The sequence below is a fragment of the Callospermophilus lateralis genome, chromosome 9, assembly GCF_048772815.1.
Source record: "Callospermophilus lateralis isolate mCalLat2 chromosome 9, mCalLat2.hap1, whole genome shotgun sequence".
In the NCBI taxonomy this organism is placed as follows: domain Eukaryota; kingdom Metazoa; phylum Chordata; class Mammalia; order Rodentia; family Sciuridae; genus Callospermophilus; species Callospermophilus lateralis.
Window position 1 is genome coordinate 44,812,913 of NC_135313.1, and position 18,573 is coordinate 44,831,485.

An 18,573-nucleotide genomic window follows, 5' to 3' on the forward strand; every position below is an offset into this window, starting at 1 on the left:
CTCCTCATTTTTAGCATTTTTGAAGCCAGTTAGTTTATGTGGATCAGTTTTTTGAGGAATGGGATGTTGACTAATATACCTCAGTTCTGTGTTGTATTCTTTTATTTTTATTTTTAATATTTTAAATTTTACTCTATTTTTCCTTACTTGTTTCAATTGATTCTCTCTCTTCCAATAACAGTAAATCTCCATCATTCTCTCTTTTACTCTTCCTGTAAGTTTCATTTCTATCTTCTCTTCCTTCATAATCATCACATCCTATGCCATTTCTGTTTTCCCCTGTTCATCATTTGAAATTGTAAACCCTTTAGTTGCAAACTTACTGTTTTTATGTAAGCAATAACTAACCATATCATTTCTGTTAATTGTAACATTGTAGATGCCATAGCAGAAACTATTTGGTTTAATGCTGTATATTGTTTGCTTTGGTCGTTGTTTTTATTTGTCTCCCCCTAACATGTGAGGTACGTTCAGGACATTATAAGTCCACAGGGTAGAAACTCTACTGCCTCATATCCATACTGTTAGATGAGTAGACACATAAAAACATGAAAAAGCAAGGGAACAAATTGCCACAAACAAACCAAGATGCTCCAATAATAGAATGTATCAATACCACAGTGAAAGAATGTCAGAGAAAGAGTTTATAATGTGCATAGTTAAACCAATCTCTGACATCAAGGACACTGTAAGTAGTGAAACTGGAGAAAAAATACACAAAGTAAAAGATCACCTCAATAAGGAGATAGAAATCATGAAAAGAAACCAAGCAGTAATCCTCGAAATGAAGAAATCAAAAACAATGTAAAGCATCATAAACAGACTAAATCACTTGGAAGACAAGAGTTTCAGGAAATGAAGACAAAATATATAAAACTGAAAATGAAGTAGACCCTGGAGAAAAGATGTTAAGAGACCACAAACAGAATTTCCAAGAAATATAGGATAACATGAAAAGGCCAAATAGAAGATTTACTGTGATAGATGAAGGCTGGAGAAATAAGCCAAAGGAATGCACAATCTTTTCAAAAAAAACAATATCAGAAAACTTCCCAAACCTAAAGAATAAAATGGAAAACAAATACACAGGAGTCTTATAGGACTCCAAATATACAAAAATGCAACAGACCCACACCAAGGGACATTATTATGAAAATGCCTAACACAGCAAATAAGGAAAGAATTTTAAAGGATGAGAAAGAAAAATGATAATTTGCATGTAAAGGAAAACCAACCCAGATCACAGTTGATTTCTCAACCTAGACCCTCAAAGCTAAGAGTTCTAAGAATAATGTATATCAAGTTCTGAAAGAAAATGAATGCCAACTGAGAATACTATACCCAGAAAATTAGGCTTCAGAATTGACAATAAAATAAAAACTTTCCATGATACACAAAAGTTAGAAAGAACTAACAACTAAAAAGCCTCCATTACAAAACATACTCAATATGATATTTCATGAAGAAGAAATTAAAAAATTAAAAACCAATAAAAGGAGCAACTACACTAGTAGAATAGCCAAACGAGAAAATAACTCAAATTAAAAACCAGAAATAAATCAAAATGACATGGAATAAAAGTCATTTCTCAATAATAATATTGAATTTAAATAACCTAAACTCATACATCAAAAGCCAAAGACTGAGCTGGGCTCAGTGGTGCACACCTGTAATCCCAGCAGCTCGGGAGGCTGAGGCAAGAGAACGGCAGGTTCAAAGCCAGCCTAAGCAAATATAAGGTGCTAAGCAACTCATTGAGACCCTGTCTCTAAATAAAATACAAAAGAGGGCTGGCGATGTGACTCGGTGGTCGAGTGCCTCTGAGTTCAATTGGCAGTAGCTCTGGGGGGGAAAAAAAAAAAAAGGCCATAGATTGGCAGATTGGGTTTAAAAACAAGACCCAACAATATACTGTTCCCAGAGACTCACCTCATAGGCAAAGATATCCACAGACTGACTGTAAAATAATGGGTAAAAAGATATTATTCACATGGATCTCATAAACAAACAGGAGTTTCTATCTTCATATCAGATAAGTGGACTTCAAGTCAAATTTAATCAGAAGGGACAAAGTTTCATACTGCTTAAGAGAATTATACATCAAGAATACATAACAATTGTAAATATTTGTGTTCCAATCAATGGAGAATCTATATACACCAAACAAATCCTTCTCAATTTCAAGAATCTAATAGACCACAACACACTAATATGGGGTGATTTTAACACACCTCTCTTATCACTGGATAGATCCTCCAAACAAAAACTAAATTAGAAGGTATAGAGAAAAGAAGAGGTGAGAATAACACTCAGACCAACCAAAGCCCCACACCACTGCATCCCCCATGTCCAGCAGCTGCCATCATGCCACCGTCACCACCATGCCCAAGAGAAAGGCTGAAGGGAACGGTAAAGGAGATGAAGCCAATGTAAATGATAAACCACAGAGAAGATCCACAAGGTTGTCCTTCAAAGCCAGACCCCAAGCCTAAAAAGTCCCTTGCAAGGAAGAAAGAGAGGTACCCAAAGGGAAAAAGAGAAAAGTTGACACCAGCAAGGATGGAGACCCTGCAGAAAATAGAAATGCCCCAAAACTGACCAGAAGGGTTGGAAACCTGAAGGTGCTGGAGATGTCAAGTGAAGTGTGTGCATTTTTGATAACTGTGTACTTTGGTAACTGTACAATTTGAAATACTATTTTTTATCAAGTTTTACAAAAATGCAGAATTTTTTGTTTTGCTCGTTTTTTTTTTTTTTTTTTTTTTTTTTTTTTTTTTTTTAAAGCTATGTTGTTAACACAGAAAACAAATGCTTTAATATGTTGGGAGAAAAATGCATATGTCACTAGTAGATGTCTCCAAAGCCGGATTGCTGTGAGGGAAAATACCTTTCTCTGCTAGTTTTGAGAGACTTCCTCTTGGCTTCCAAGAAGAGTGATTCCCTGATATTGGCACATATAGCTACCTTGGCAAAAAAAAAAAAAAATGGAAAAACTCAAGTTCATCATTATGTTGTCCTCTCCCTCTCTGCATTGGCATAGACTTAACTCCCTTAAACTCAGACCTGTTGGAACCTGACTCATAACAATTGGTTTTACCAGTGTGTTGGATAATCTGGACTTTCCAGTGACATCGTTGAAACAATGTCCCTTAGATGAACTGCAGCTCCTTTTCTAGATTGTGGATCTTCAGACTAATAATTCTGCTATTTTCATTTCATTTATTTAAAGTCAGGATAGGTTTGTGAAAAGTTGTTAAACACATGCTAAATGTAAAAGGTCAGCCCTCACTCTAAACTTGCCCAATTCAGAGCATCAAATGAAAACTTCACTGGGTTTTATAGTGGCTTTATAATTTTGGTAGTCCATCCAAGAATGGAGTTAGAAATTTGTTATGTACTGTTAACGATTGTCTGCCCATGTCCTGCCTGAAATACCATAATTGTTTATGAAAAATATCTTTAAAAAGCTGGATACAGTTTGGCTTGCAAAAAAAAAGAAAAAAAGAAGAAGCTATAGAACTAAAAAAATGTAATTAATAATTTAGAACTAAAATACATATATAGAATATTTCATACATCCTTGACTGAATATTTTTTCTACTCAGCAACACAGATACTTCTCTAAAATATATCATATTTTAGACCACAAAGGAACTCATAGCAAATGCGAGAGAGAGGGAGAGAGAGAGAGAGAGAGAGAGAGAGAGAGAGAGAGAGAGAGAGAACCTATCATTTTATTATATCATAATGAAATGAAAATAGAAATGAATGGTAAAATAAAAAATAGGAGCTATTCTAACTTCTGGAGACTAAATAATATGCTATTGAATGGCCAATGGATAAATAAATGGCAAATAAATAAAGGATGAAATAAAAAAAAATATGTAGAGATAAATGAGAAGAACAACACAAAATATCAAAATCTCTGGGACACTACAGAGTCAGTGCTAAGGAGAAAGTTCATTGTATTGAACAGGAAATAATTAAAATTAGTTGAAATCAATGAAAGTGAAACAAAAGAAACAATCCAAAAAAATTGACAAAACTAAAACATGGTTCTTTGAAAAAATGAGTAAGATAATCAACTCTTAAGCAAGCTAAATAAGAGAAAGATAGAAAAAACACAAATTACTAAAATTCATGATAAAAAGGAAATATCAAAACAGACACTATTGAAATATAGAAAATAATCAGAAACTATTTTGAAAATTTATACTCTAATAAAATAGAGAATCTTGAAGACATAGATACATTTCTAAAGGCATATGACCTAACCAAACTGAATCAGGAGGACATAGAAAATTTAAACTGATAGATTTCAAGCAATGAAACTGAAGATGCCTTCAAAACCAACCAAGAAAGTAAGACCCAGGAGCTAATGAATTCTCAGCCAAGATCTACCAGAACTTCAAAGAATAAATAACACCAATCCTCCTCAAATTATTCCATGAAATAGAAAAGGAAGGAATCCCTCCAAATTTATTCTATGAAGCTAGTATAATCCTGATAACAAAACCAAAGACACAGCAAGGAAAGAAAATTTCAGATCAATATCCCTGATGAACATAGATGCAAAAATTCTTAACAAAATAATGGCAAATTTCATACAAATATATTAAAAAGATAATGCACCATGATCAAGTGGGGTTCATCCCAGCCATGCAAGGTTGGTTCAACATATGAAAATCAATAAACATAATTCATCACATCAATAGACAAGAATCCCATGATTATATTAATAGATATGGAAAGACAAGAATCCCATGATTATATTAATAGATATGGGAAAAACATTTGAAAAAATTTAGCATCCAGTCATGTTCTAAACACAAGTGAATCTAGGGATAGTAGGAACATACTTCAACATTGTAAAAGCTGATATACCAAAGGCCAACATCAGTCTAAATGGAGTAAAGATGAAAGTATTTCCTTTAAAAATTGGAACAAGACAAGGATGCCCTCTTTCACTACTTCTATTCAACATAGTACTGGAAACTCTAGCCAGAGCAATTAGACAGTAGAAAGAAATTAAGGGGATATGAATAGAAAAATAATTCAACTATCTCTATTTGCTGAGGACATTATTCTATATTTAGATGACCCAAAAAGCTCCACTAGGAAACTTCTAGAACTCATAGATGAATTCAATCAAGTAACAGGATATAAAATTAACACCCAAAACTCGATTGCATTCTCATACATTGGTGATGAATCAACTGAAAGAAAAATTAGGAAATTATCCCACTCACAATAGCCTAAAAACAAAAAATTAAGTACTTGGGAATCAATCTAGCAAAAGAGGCAAAAGACCTCTACAACAAAAACTATAAAACACTAAGGAAGAAGTTGAAGAAGACCTTAGAAGACAGAAAGATCTCCCATGCTCTTGGATAGGCAGAATTAATATTATCAAAATGGCCATACTACTAAAAAATGCTATATAGGTTTAATTCCTTTCCTATTAAGATTCTGATGACATCTTTCACAAAAATGGAAAATGCAGTCATGAAATTCATTTTGAAAAATAAGTGGCCCAAGTAGCTAAAGCAATCATCACAAGAAAACTGAAGCAGGAAGCAACACAATACCAGACCTTAAATTATAGTACAGAGCTATGCAAAAATGGCACAGTATTAGCTCCAAAATAGACTTGAAGACCAATGGTACAGAATAGAAGACAAACCCATAAATACAGTTATCTTATACTAGACAAAGGCACTACAACATACATTGAAGAAAAGATAGCCTCTTAAACAAATGGTACTGGGAAAACTGGAAATACATATGTAAGAACATGAAACAGGATCCCTATCCCTCACCTTGCATAAAACTCACTCAAAGTCGATCAAGGACCTAGGCATTAGACCAGAGACCCTGTTCCTATAGGGTTAGGAACTGACTTCCTATCATGTTGGTTAGGAAGTGACTTCCTCAACAAGACTCCTGAAACACAAGAAGTAAAATCAAGAATCAATAAATGGGATGGTACCAGACTGAAAACCTTCTTCACAGCAAAGGAAAAAATCAAGAGCTTCAAGAGAGAGCCTACAGAATGAAAGAAAGTCTTTGCCACCTGCACCTCAGATAGACCACTAATCTCCAGGATATATGAGAACTCAAAAAACTTAACACCAGAAAATAAACAGCCCAAACAATAAATGGGCAAAGTAACTAAACAAACACATCACAGAAGAAGAAATATGATTGGTTAACAAATATATGAAAAAAAAAGTTTGATATCACTAGACATTAGAGAAATGCTAATTAAAACTACACTGAGATTTCATCTCAATCCAGTAAAAATAGCATTTATCAAAAATAGATGCAACAATAAATGTTGGTGAGGATGTGGGGAAAAGGGTGTACTGATATGTTGCTAGCGGGACTGCAAGTTTGTGCAACCGCTCTGGAATGCAGTATGGAGATTCCTCAGAAAACTTGAAATGGAACCAATGGTATCTACCCAAAGAACTTAAAATCAGCATACTATCTATGGTATCTACCCAAAGAACTTAAAATCAGCATACTACAGTGATTCAGCCACATCAATCTTTAAGCAGCTAAATTCACAGTAGCAAAGTTATGAAACCAACCTAGGTGCCCTTCAACAGATGACAGGATAAAGGAAATGTGGTACATAAAACACAATGGAATAGTACTTATCCATAAAGCAGAACAAAATTATGGCATTTGTGGGTAAATGGATGGATCCGGACTATCACGCTGAAGGAAATAAGCCAATCCTCTGATATGCGATGCTGACTTACAATAGGTGGGGTAGAGGGAGTGGAGGTTCTCTGGATTGTGCAGGGGAGTGGAGGGAAGGGACAAGGAATGGGAATGGAAAAGCCAGTAGAATGACCAGACATAACTGTATGTATATATATATTTGGTTCTGGGGACTGAACTCAGGGCCTGTAGCATGCTAGGCAAGTGTTCTACAACCTATCTAAATCCCCAGCCCCATTCTTAGATATCCTAAAACTAGATCTTTCATAGAACAAACTTTCTTAGAGCAGTTCTATATTTTAGAATAAAATATTTAATAAATATTTTACATGAAGCCTGTTAGTGTTCTTTATCAAAGAAATAACTATTGTACACTAACAGAGTGATAATAAAAAATAAATTTTTCCAGTGTTTCTCCTTTGTAGAAAGGACAATTAAGCATTCTCATTGAAAATCAGAGGGAATAGGAAACACTATCGTCTCCCTTAAGGGTGACCTTTTCTTTAAAAAAATTCTGTTTTAATTTTTTATTGTAAAAGCAATAGGAAACTAATAAGCAAACCACCTAAAGATCTCCTCTGCTTTATTTTCAAATTGTATCCAAAGTGTCACTGATTTTCTTCTCCAGCTCCTACCCTGCTCCAAGCGAAATCTCTTGCCAGAACTCAGTGCTTCCACAGCTGATTCCTTACAGCCAATTTCTGTGGTTAATTTGTCTCAGCTTTACTCTTTCTTTGAAACCTGTACAAAGTCACCACTTCCCAAAGTTTTCAGAGGTCTAGAAATACTGTAAGAGCTTAAAGACACCCTTCTCCCCTAGCTCTGCTTCACTGTGCCTTTTGATGGCAGTCACCTGAATTTCCCACCAGGTCGCCTGCCCAGCTAGTGGGTGAGGAGCACCATCCTCCTTGCTCTTGTCCTGCCTGTCTGGAACACTCTTCTCCTTCACAGGCACATCTCACTTCCTCATTTTCCCATAAGGCCGCTGTTCTCCCCTAAGATCTTTCAATTTATATAAAACAGTAGCCTGTTTTCTACTCCTCCGATTCCAATATTCTGTTATCTTGCTCTATTTTTCTCTATAGCAATTATTTCAACCTGGAATATTATAATAATATATAAAATATTATATCAATATTACATTACAAGTACTAATATAAAATATTAATTTTATATATGGCACATATATATAAAAATATGGTAGCATATGCTTAAATAATATTAATTTTGTCTTAATCCATAAAATATAATTATTATTTTCTTATTGGCATTTCTGAAAAGATATTTTGCTTATTGAATTTAAGCCCAAGGAGGACAGGGGTTTTGTCTACTTTGTTCTCTAATGAATACCCATTGCCTAGTTTAGGACTTGGCTTAAAGTAAGAGATGAATTCAAATGAATAAGTTTATATGTGAATGGATATATGACTAAACCTTATTTACTTTTACTCAATGACCATGTTTATATGAATATTTCAGAAAACAATGTAAGATGTTGTATTTAATGATCACATGTAGTTTAACTTATATAGTAATCATCTCTTCTATTAAAAATTTAATTGCTTTTATAAGCAGTTATTCTTGTTATTAGTTTTTTATTTAAATTAGTTAAATCTGGTGAAGTCTTTGGCACCCTGTAAAGGCATTGGATTTCAAATTCTTTGGATGCAAAGCACAATTTTATGGAACAATTCAATGCTTAACATATGCATTCTGAAAATTTATTTTCTTTTTCTGTTATTCTATTTCATCTTTAAATATATGCATCTGATAATTAACAACATGGATCTCATAATGCAGTTTTTCAGAGGTTATAACCTACAGCTTGAAAACTTTACTACTACTGAGTATACAAAATAATGTGAAAGTCCCCAATGAACTAGTATTTATGCACATTTTTAAAACCTTTATACTAATGATTGCTGCATGGACTAATACTTTTAAAACTATTATTTTATTTCCACATGCAATCTGAAAAGGTTACACTATGAATATTAAAATGAAAAATTTTGAAATAAATGTTCTACAAAATGAAACAATGTAAAACTAAATCGCACTCTAAATAAATAACTATAGGAGCTATACTAGAATATTAGAGAAGAAAACTATAACCTTGATGACAACTTAACATAAATGTTATTACATATCTCCTCAAAGAAAATTATTCTTAATGAGTTGTTAAATTCTCACTTTAATTTGTAACCAGTGGATGCCAAAAGTAAGGAGAATCTTCAGCCATTCTCTCTTATAAAAATACATATTTCTCTCACTCTCCATACACAGTCTATTCCTATGTTGCATCACCTGTTTGTTAGTAAGGTTTATAAATCTTTATTTTCCACTACACATTTGTTTGCTAACATATGGTAAACTTATCACCATTCAGTTATACAATCAAAACAACTTCCTAAGAGGTTTACTGTCATCCTATCTCTACTGATGCAAATCAACTTTTATATCACTGCAGATTTATTGTCCAAAAGTTCTATTTGATTAATTCACAACCTATCAGGTTTTCTTTTGCCATCTACAACCCTCTCAATTTACCTATTTACTCTTGCAGATCATTTGTACTTGTTATGCTCAGTTTTATGTGTGAACTTGGCTATTATAGTACCCCATTATTAAATCAAATGTTAATTTATGTGTTTCAGTGAAATTATTTTGTGGATGTGATTTGATTAATAGTTATGATTAGTTGAATTTATGTAGGAAAGATTACCTTGGATAATCTTGGTGGGTCTAATCCAAGAAACTGAGAAGACCTTACAACAAACAGAACTAAAGCAGAACTGATGGTTCCTTTAGGAAGAAAAAAAATCCCACCTGTGGTCTGCAGGGTCAGTTCCTAGCAAGAGGTTCCAGCATGCCCTTCCTAAAGGCCTATTACATACGCCAGACTTGGCTGGTCAGCTTCCCCCAATCTTTAGTATGTGTGTAGATATCCCACCTATTCTATTTCTTGGATCGACTTTGATTGACCAGGTCAGCTTCAATATTTCATACTGACCCCCAGCTCCTGCCATATTTTGTGCCTCATACTTTATTGACTCTCCTGGTCTCCTACCCTAAGACTTCTCATCTTGAAATGGCCCCTGACTTTGTTTTGCCCCCTGAATATTACCTTGTTTCCACTTTTATAACATAGGAGTAACACACTTCTCTGAATCTCTACACCTTTCTGTGCTTTTGAATGACAAAACATGATGTGTCTTTTATGTTGGTTAATATTACAGTATTTCTTTATGATAATGAACACCATAAGAAAATAAGCAATGTGTTATAAAGGTGTAAAGTGTCACCAGCATCCAATAAAGTTTAAGCAACATGCCTTTTACTTGAAAGCAATTTAAGGAAAGAGTAAATAAACAGGTGTTATTACATACATCTAAAAATGTAAAGCTTTGAAATCAGATGGACTTCAGTTCATCAGTCTGGCTCTGTCTCAGTAGCTTTGTGACAATGGACAAATGATGCAATTGTTCAGTATTTTTTTTTAATTTTCAAAGTGATAATAACATTGTTATTCATTTTTCTGAGTCATGGAAATAAAGTAAAAGTACACCAGTAAAGTACTTGGCATATATTATATTAAGACTCAATAAAAAGTAACTAATTATTAAGATACTTGGGACTAATTCATTGTGTGTGTGTGTGTGTGTGTGTGTGTGTGTGTGTGTATCACCCAGACAGGCACTTTTGTAAGTCCTGTGAAAATAAAATATAAATTAATGACTGCTAATATTTACTGAGACATTATTTTATTTTGGATATTGTTCTGAGACTTTATCTAACTCCTTTATATCTGTAACACTCCAGTGGGAAATTATTAGTATCATCCTTGTTTGTGGATGAATGATAATAGAGAAAAGTAATTTTCTCAAAGATTCACAGCTAAAAGTTTTAGAGTCAGGATACAAACCAAGGCCATCTACACTACTTCCTATCAACATAGATTCAGCTTTCAAGTAACATATGCTCTAACAAAGAGATACAGAACATCTTCAAAATAACTCCACAAAAATACTACACTATAGTGGTTTGAGGTATATAGAGTAATTCGAAGAAGGAAATAAGATTTTTTTTCAAATTGTTTTAATACTACTTAGCACACATATGACAAACATTATTAACAAAACCAACTGATCCTTCCATATTTAGCTGCCCCCAGTTTGAAAAGATGTTTCTGAACCTTCTAATCAGTGTGCTATGTCTTACAGTTATGCACCTATGAATTATCACAAGCAACTTGTCCATGTAGACAAGCAGATCTCTGCTTTCACATAAACCACAGAGTTCAAATTAAAGGTGGTTCTAATTATAATATAATATTTCAATGCTTTATAAACCAGTTTTTCCAAATTAGAAATTTCAAATCCATAAAAATAAATAATCTCAGTTGTTTCACTTGAATGATATAATTCCACTATCATTATCAAAATCTGAGCATGAGTTTTAAAATAATCCTTGATTTCTGGAGTAAATTCTGTTCTACATAGGCTTCATAACAATAACTTATTAATTAATGTGAAAAATATCTATAGAAGAGATAGATAATATGAACTTAGTTTGGTTAACTACAGTTTGCATGGTAAATCATGTCAATCTTCATGCAAAATATACAGGAAAATTCATAAGCACTGCAGTAATTTCAAGAATATTATTTTGCTTAGAAAACATTTTGGAACTTTTTTTTTTTTTTGCTACAAAGTCAGTAAGAAAAATAGTAGCTTCACTCTATCCATCTCACTACTGCACAACAGTTCTAGAAGAATTTCTTCTAGATGACCTTTTAAATGCTTCTTCTTGCTAATTCAGACATACACCTTCACTGTAGACTTTCTTAGTAAACACTATTGATTTTCTGCTCAATGAATGTTTTTTTTTTCCTTGTCCTTACATAATTTCTATGTCTAATCCTATTCACCAATACATAGTTAACTAATCCACAAAACCTTACTTTCCCTTATTGGGCTGGGGTTGTAGCTCAGTGGTAGAGTGCTTGCTTAGCATATGTGAGGCACTGGGTTTGATTCTAAGCACTGCATATAAATAAATAAAATAAAGGTCCAACTAAAAGCATATTTTTAAAAAACCTTATTTTCCCTTATAAAACTATTATAATTTTATTTCCCCCCTGTTGATGCCAAAGTTAGGCTGCATTTGACCCATTCACATTCATGATCTTAATTCTTTAATTCACTTATCTCTCAAATTTTGAATCAGATTTCTCTGAAAACTAATTCCTGTTTGGTGCTTACTGACTAAAAAACAGCACCTTTCTTTAAAGTTAATTTAGTAAACTTCATTCATTCCTTTGTCCCATTTCCCAACAACAGCAAATCAAAGTTTTAAAAACTCGGACACAGATTTTTACTTCTATTTTAAAATGTAGCAAATTGAGCTAGTCATGGTGGCATACCACTTAAACTCATGAGGCTGAGGCAGGAGAATCCCAAGTTCAAGGCCAACCTCAGTAACCCAACAAGGCCCTAAGCAACTTAGTGAGACTCTGTATCAAAATAAAAGAAAAAAGGGGCTAGGAATGTGGTTCAGTGGTAAAAAGCCCCCGAGTACAATCCTCAGGATCAAAAAGAAAAAATAAATGTAGTAACCTGAAAAAAAGAGTAACAAAATGAACTTTTAAAAAAATTATTATTAAAATTTTGTTCGCTAATATTCTTGGATGGTACTTACACTTATTAAAATTTTAATTTATTTTTCTCATTTCCAGGCTAGTTTTTATTTTTAGTTACAATAATGCACCATTAAAATATTTTTAAAGGAAGATAATTTATTTGTTCTTTTCTTTCCTACAGTAAATTATATTGCAAATAATTTTAACAATAGCCAAAATTACTAGAAGAAAACACATGCATGAAATATATGACAAATAGAAATTTAAAATGACATACTTTGTAAAACAAGAATCATTTATTTGGATAAAAAAATAACTTCCTATATCATACATTATGTAGCTATTTTATTTATGTAACTTTTTTTCAGAAATCACTTACCAGGGAATGTCAATGCATAGTCAAAATTTTTCTAATATCAACCATAAATAGTAATAATACTATCCAGAATAAAATTAAATAATATTATATGAACTACTTTTACCTTTGCATTATAGGGAATGTAATGTTTTGATAATGCTTCAGGTGTATGCATCCATGTTTTGTCTGCAACAAAGAAAATACAGTCATTGTTAAAGTAAATTATGGCTTCCTATGGTATCAGTCATGCATTAACATCTATAGGGAGTCTGAGCATTTCTAATTTTGAGTTCTCCATTATAAAATAATAATTAGTCAAATATAACATCAATGTAACTGGAGAATGATTATAGGATTCTTGCCTGGTATAAATGTCCCCCACTTTAAATTTTTTTAAACAAAAATGCTGAATTTTTGAAGAATATTTAGAAATAACATTAACTATTTTTTCTTTCATTTACTACAGGTTTTTTGTTTTAATTCTCAGAACAGTAAAAAAAAACCTGTCTTTATTCATTGTGATTATGTTTTAGCATCAAGATTTAAATATTCTAAAGAAAAAATTTTATATTAAGCTACCAGTTGCATTTGTATGAAGCTGAAATAAATTAATCTACAATTTCAGAAATCAATATAATATTAGAATATTATTCTAAATTTAGCGAAATATTGATTATCAGAAATTATAAATATAAAAATCTTAGATGATAACTACAGCGAATGTTTCTTGAATAAGTGTAATAATTATTAGAAATGAAAATGGGACAAAATCATAGATTTTTAAGACTAACTTACATTGTACATTACTTATTTTTGATATTTATATATTTCATTCAATTTTTGAACATTATTAATACATTCAATATAGTTTCACAAATATTTTAGCAAGTGTATAAGAAGGGAAAACATTAAAGTTCACACAAAGCAAACTGACTTCTTGTTTTTTGAAACTGCATTTGTTTTGGAGTTAGATTTCTTAATCTTCAAATACATCTTGTTGTCTCCATTTGTGAAGTTTTGTATTTTAATCTCCAGGGGAGTCTAAAAAAACTAAATCAATTTTATAAATAGAAAATAATTAAAGATATATTTTACCATGGAAAGGGAATATCAGATTACTAACCAAGTACTTTCAACATTCAATTGAGAACATTTAAAATAGTGCTTACAGAAACTAATTAGATATCATTAAATTAGAGCTTTTCAAACTGAGGGAATTTGAAAATATAGGAAAAATTATATATATTCATGGCACGTCAGTTATTTGAAGGACATTGGACCATATCTGTATATAACATATTTATGGGTATAAAGCAATATTCACAAGTTCTTCCCTGATAATACATAAGAATCAACAGCATTGGGGCTATTTCTCTCTATTGGAGTGGACAAGTGAGAACTGCATTTCAATGAAATATTTTGAAAAGCAATGCTCTTCAAGCTTCAAAATGCAATATTGACAACAACATTTTAGGTGTTTTTTTTTTAATTTCTGCTATGAATTTTATCTTATAATTTTTAAATTGCTAATAAATAGTGACATGTTTAATTCAAGAATAATTTATACTTAGACTTGGCATGTAGTCTTTCTTACTCTTGAACATTAAAAGAGGTAAATCATAATTCTGTACACAAAAACAATAAAAACACCAAACATTTGCCTTTTGGAAGCCTAGAAAGATATCCAATTTTTCTTTTTTATGACTTTGCACAATTCTTCTCATGCCTCCTTCCCATAATATACAACACTTCTCCAGGAGTTATAAAAAGTCTGACTAAAGTCTTAATATGAGGCTCATGCCAATCCTGAGGCAGAGAGATAATTGCTTTCTCTCAAAAGCCACTCTTATTTGAAAACTGATGATATTGCCTGTGTTATAGTCTCACATTTCAGTGACCTTGAAAGAGGGTAGGTATACCTAGGTGTTTCTGGTTTCAGACTAAAATAAACACAGTATGAAATTACCAGTGGATGAGCTACACAGTTTCTTCAATAACTAAAATCTGCATTCACAGAACATAAAATGTGGATTTTTTTAGTGGTTGCTCATTATACAATTTCTGTTATAGGTAGTGCATTTATGAAACCTGAAGGACTTCCAAAATGAGTTATTAGTGACATCTGAATTTATACTTTGTTAAAAGAAAAACAAAAAAATCAAAGAATAAAACTGTTGATATTAACTCACATAGATGTTTTTGAACCTTGAGAAGACATTACAGATGATGGTCTTTGGTCACTAGTTGTGTCCACAGAAGCAATTAGATAAAGAGAACTAGTATAAACATGGGAATATAGACATTCCAGAATGTGTTGCCCTTCCTTGAAATTACATTAAAATTGCTAATTCAATATTGAACACTCATGTGAGAGAAAATATTGACATTCTTAAATGCTTGACAAATGTCAAACAACTGAATACTGGATCAATACACTTAAATTTTTAAAATGCAGTTAGATTAGGAGCTCATCATGAAAGATGCAGTAACTTCAAATATATATATATATATATATATATAATCACCAGAGCTTAACATAATGAAAATGCCTAATTTGAGTATGTTAAATCTGAAGCTAAATATTGTTGGTTGAAAGAATAGATTTGAATGGCATTTTTCATAAAAAATAAAATAATTCTTAAATATTTAATTTTATGTATTTAGACATTAGGATTATATTTACTCATTAGTACATCAACTGGTAACTTAAAGTAGTAAAGTGTAATTTGTTGAATTATTCAATAGCACTATTCACATACTATATTTTATACTTTTTTTGCTAAATGGTTTAATTTTGATGGAATAGGTAGAAGATTTTCAAAATTCAAAGAGACTGCTAACTACGGAAGTCTCTGTAAAATAAATACAACCATCATTAAAAATTAATCTATGATTATATGAGACTAACTTTTAAAGGGCTCAAAATGTTGCAATTCCAGTCTATTCAAACTTTTTCAGTCTCTGAACGACTATAACACTGTTATAGTATTTGGTAAAAAAATTAAAAAAAGTGAAATATCTGGCTAATTCAATATAAACACTATAATAATAATTCTGAGACTTAATAAAAAGAAACAACTATGTTTAAGTTAAAGAGAGAATCTTTCTTTCTTTCTTTGGTTTCTGAGGCTTTTAGTAGGGCTATGTGAAATGATCAAATAAACTGGGTATCTATGAAATAAGAAATAGGCTTTTCCTGACAGAAGACCATTTTACTTTTTTTAGAATACTATGCACAGTATATATTGTTACTAGTTATTGGAAGTATCACTTGAATTATACATTCTCTAAGACTTTCAGGATATAGGAATTCTGTGATAACATTCAAATTCCCCATCTCCAAGTAAAATTCAGCTAATAGTACTATTACTTAAAGCCTGGAACAGAGGTTCTAAGATTTTTTTTCATTTAACAAATGGGACTCAGAACTAATTGACAAATTTAAGTAAAACTTCTGGTATCAAATTGTAAGTTAGAGCTGGAGCAAAATATTGATCAATTATTACCAAATAAGAATATTTAATCATTACACTTGGAAAATAAGAAAAGGTGATAAAAATCAAAAAAGAACTAAGCAAAGGAGGAAATAAGTGCTTTTGCTTCTGGATTCTACAAACCACTCCAATTTTCCCCAAGGCAGCACCCCACTGGGTGCAAATGAGACCAACAAACAATTACTGGTGACTTATATCATTACCCAGTCCTCTGGAATAACCACCCTGTATCTCCTTAAAATAAATAGTAAATTAGAAACAAGCAGTTGCAACTTCAAAGCCATGGGATGGGGAATTGTGTGTGTGTGTGTGTGTGTGTGTGTGTGTGAGAGAGAGAGAGAGAGAGAGAGAGAGAGAGAGAGAGAGAGAGAGAGAAAGAATGTGTGTGTGTGTGTGTGTGTGTATGTGTGTGTGTGGGGGGTGTGTGTCTTCCAAGGTCAAAAATGTTTTCCAAAAATAAGGTAGTGTGATTATAGTGATGAATTGTGATGTAAGGTTTCTATTACTTTATTAGAAATACTATGATATATCATAAAACTATTTTTACTCTTTCTTACTAGTAAAGAGAATAAAAAGAAACACAAAAAAGAGACATCATTTTACTTTGGGGATATGTTTTAAATCAGCATGAAGCTATATACAGCAAACAATGTCATTTTGCTTCCTCTTACTCAGAAAAATAAGCAAAATAATATATTTCTAGCTTTGCAGTCTTGAAAAGTGTTTGAAAGGTCACATTATCTAAACTCCCACTGATACATTAATCTTCTGTACCATATCCAAATGTTTGAATGGCTCTCACTTCTGTGACACAAATTTAGTAATTTGAATAATCCATTATACGTTTACAGGACACTGCTGAAATGCTCTTTCCTACATACAATCAAGGACCTTATAATTCACACCTATTTCTCCTTTATTAAAATAGTCCCATGGCTAAACGGCAACCCTCAAACACTGAAAAGCAGCTGCTCCAAGGGTCTTCAGTTATGGCTCCCATTATATATCAAAAAGCTGGTGTTATTTCAGCTTTTATCATCTGGGCATATTATAATGTGTCAGCTAACTATTTAAATATTTGGGAGAGAGAACACACTATGCCTGATTGTGTGAAATAGAACAGAACAGAACACTCTGGTCCCTAGTTCTGGAAAGTTCATTACCCATCTATTAGAACAGAAGCTTTAGCTCTTAAAAATCATAGTGTTGATTATTAGGCCTTTTTTTTTCTTCACTAAATAAGCACTTAAGGTGCATCTTTCAAATAATGAAAATATATGAATAATAATAAATAATTATGTTTGGGGAGCCCTTAGTTGGCAATTTATAATATTAAAATTATAGTGCAGAATATAACTTAGATGGTCATTTTCCCCCACGTATTTGTAATCCTACTTTGTCAGTCATTTCTTCCTCTTTTCAATCATCTATGAATTTGATTAGCATTGTTTAAATATTTGTTTCCAATTCATCATAAACCAGGGATCCCTGTGCCCTATACTAGAGAATTTCCAGAATTAAAAGCACACATTATTTTAGCTTCACTGAATTAGACAAAAAACATAAAATATTTCTTTCCAACATAAGTATTTCATAAAATATTTTGTCAAATTCCATTTTTCTTGTCCATTAAAAAAATAACATGTAACTAGCTAGTTGTTTCATTTATGCCTTTATTGATGATTACGATACGCTGAATTTGTGTTTATTTTATATTCCTACCATAGTATTAATAGCAAACTTATTTTGGTCTCATTATTATCAATTGACCTATCATGAAGCCTCCCATACAATTCAGTAATACATCAAGTGGGCATATAAATACACACATACATAAATATTCAGGAATGAATTTATATTTTGCAACCTTATGTAAACCCAGGCAAGTTAATATTATATGGCTATATAAACTGAACTTAGGACTCAGTTTCAAATTAGTTTATTCTTTGCAATTTCACAACATAGCATAAAATTTCCAGAGAACATATTATCACATATGTATTGTGAACTAAGTGTATTAACCCCACTCTTTAATTAGAGTGATAACCAAAGAAGGTTAATTAGCAATATTTACAGATTAACATTGTTCTAATCTAATTTCATTTTTGAGCCATGTGGTCTCATAATGGGAAAAACCAATTTCCAAACATCTCTGCTTTATTTTTAAAGCAATGTTGATTTGATTCCCAAGTCCTTTTTAAAATGTGCACATTTACCTTTCTTCCTGTTAAAAGCACGGTTCATGATGAGGCTCTGTCAAATAAGCGTTCAGTTCAATCACAGTTTGTATCCTACAAAAATGACAAAGCATTAAAACATTTTGAAGGACTGTTGACCAACTTCTTGTGTTAATA

The 18,573-nt window shown here is 32.0% G+C and overlaps 1 protein-coding gene across 6 annotated transcripts in view; it reads right to left on the reverse strand.

Moving 5' to 3' along the window:
- Gulp1 (GULP PTB domain containing engulfment adaptor 1) overlaps window positions 1–18,573 on the reverse strand; it is a 271,076-nt gene that overhangs the window by 89,649 nt on the left and 162,854 nt on the right. For all 6 annotated transcript variants that reach the window (XM_076866249.2, XM_076866246.2, XM_076866250.2 and 3 more), the window contains exons 3-4: window positions 18,436–18,510; window positions 12,850–12,911 (exon numbers count right to left, since the gene is read on the reverse strand). In XM_076866249.2, the coding sequence (XP_076722364.1) occupies window positions 12,850–12,911; window positions 18,436–18,463 (90 nt within the window). In that variant the 5' untranslated portion in view covers window positions 18,464–18,510. The remainder of the gene's footprint in view (window positions 1–12,849; window positions 12,912–18,435; window positions 18,511–18,573) is intronic.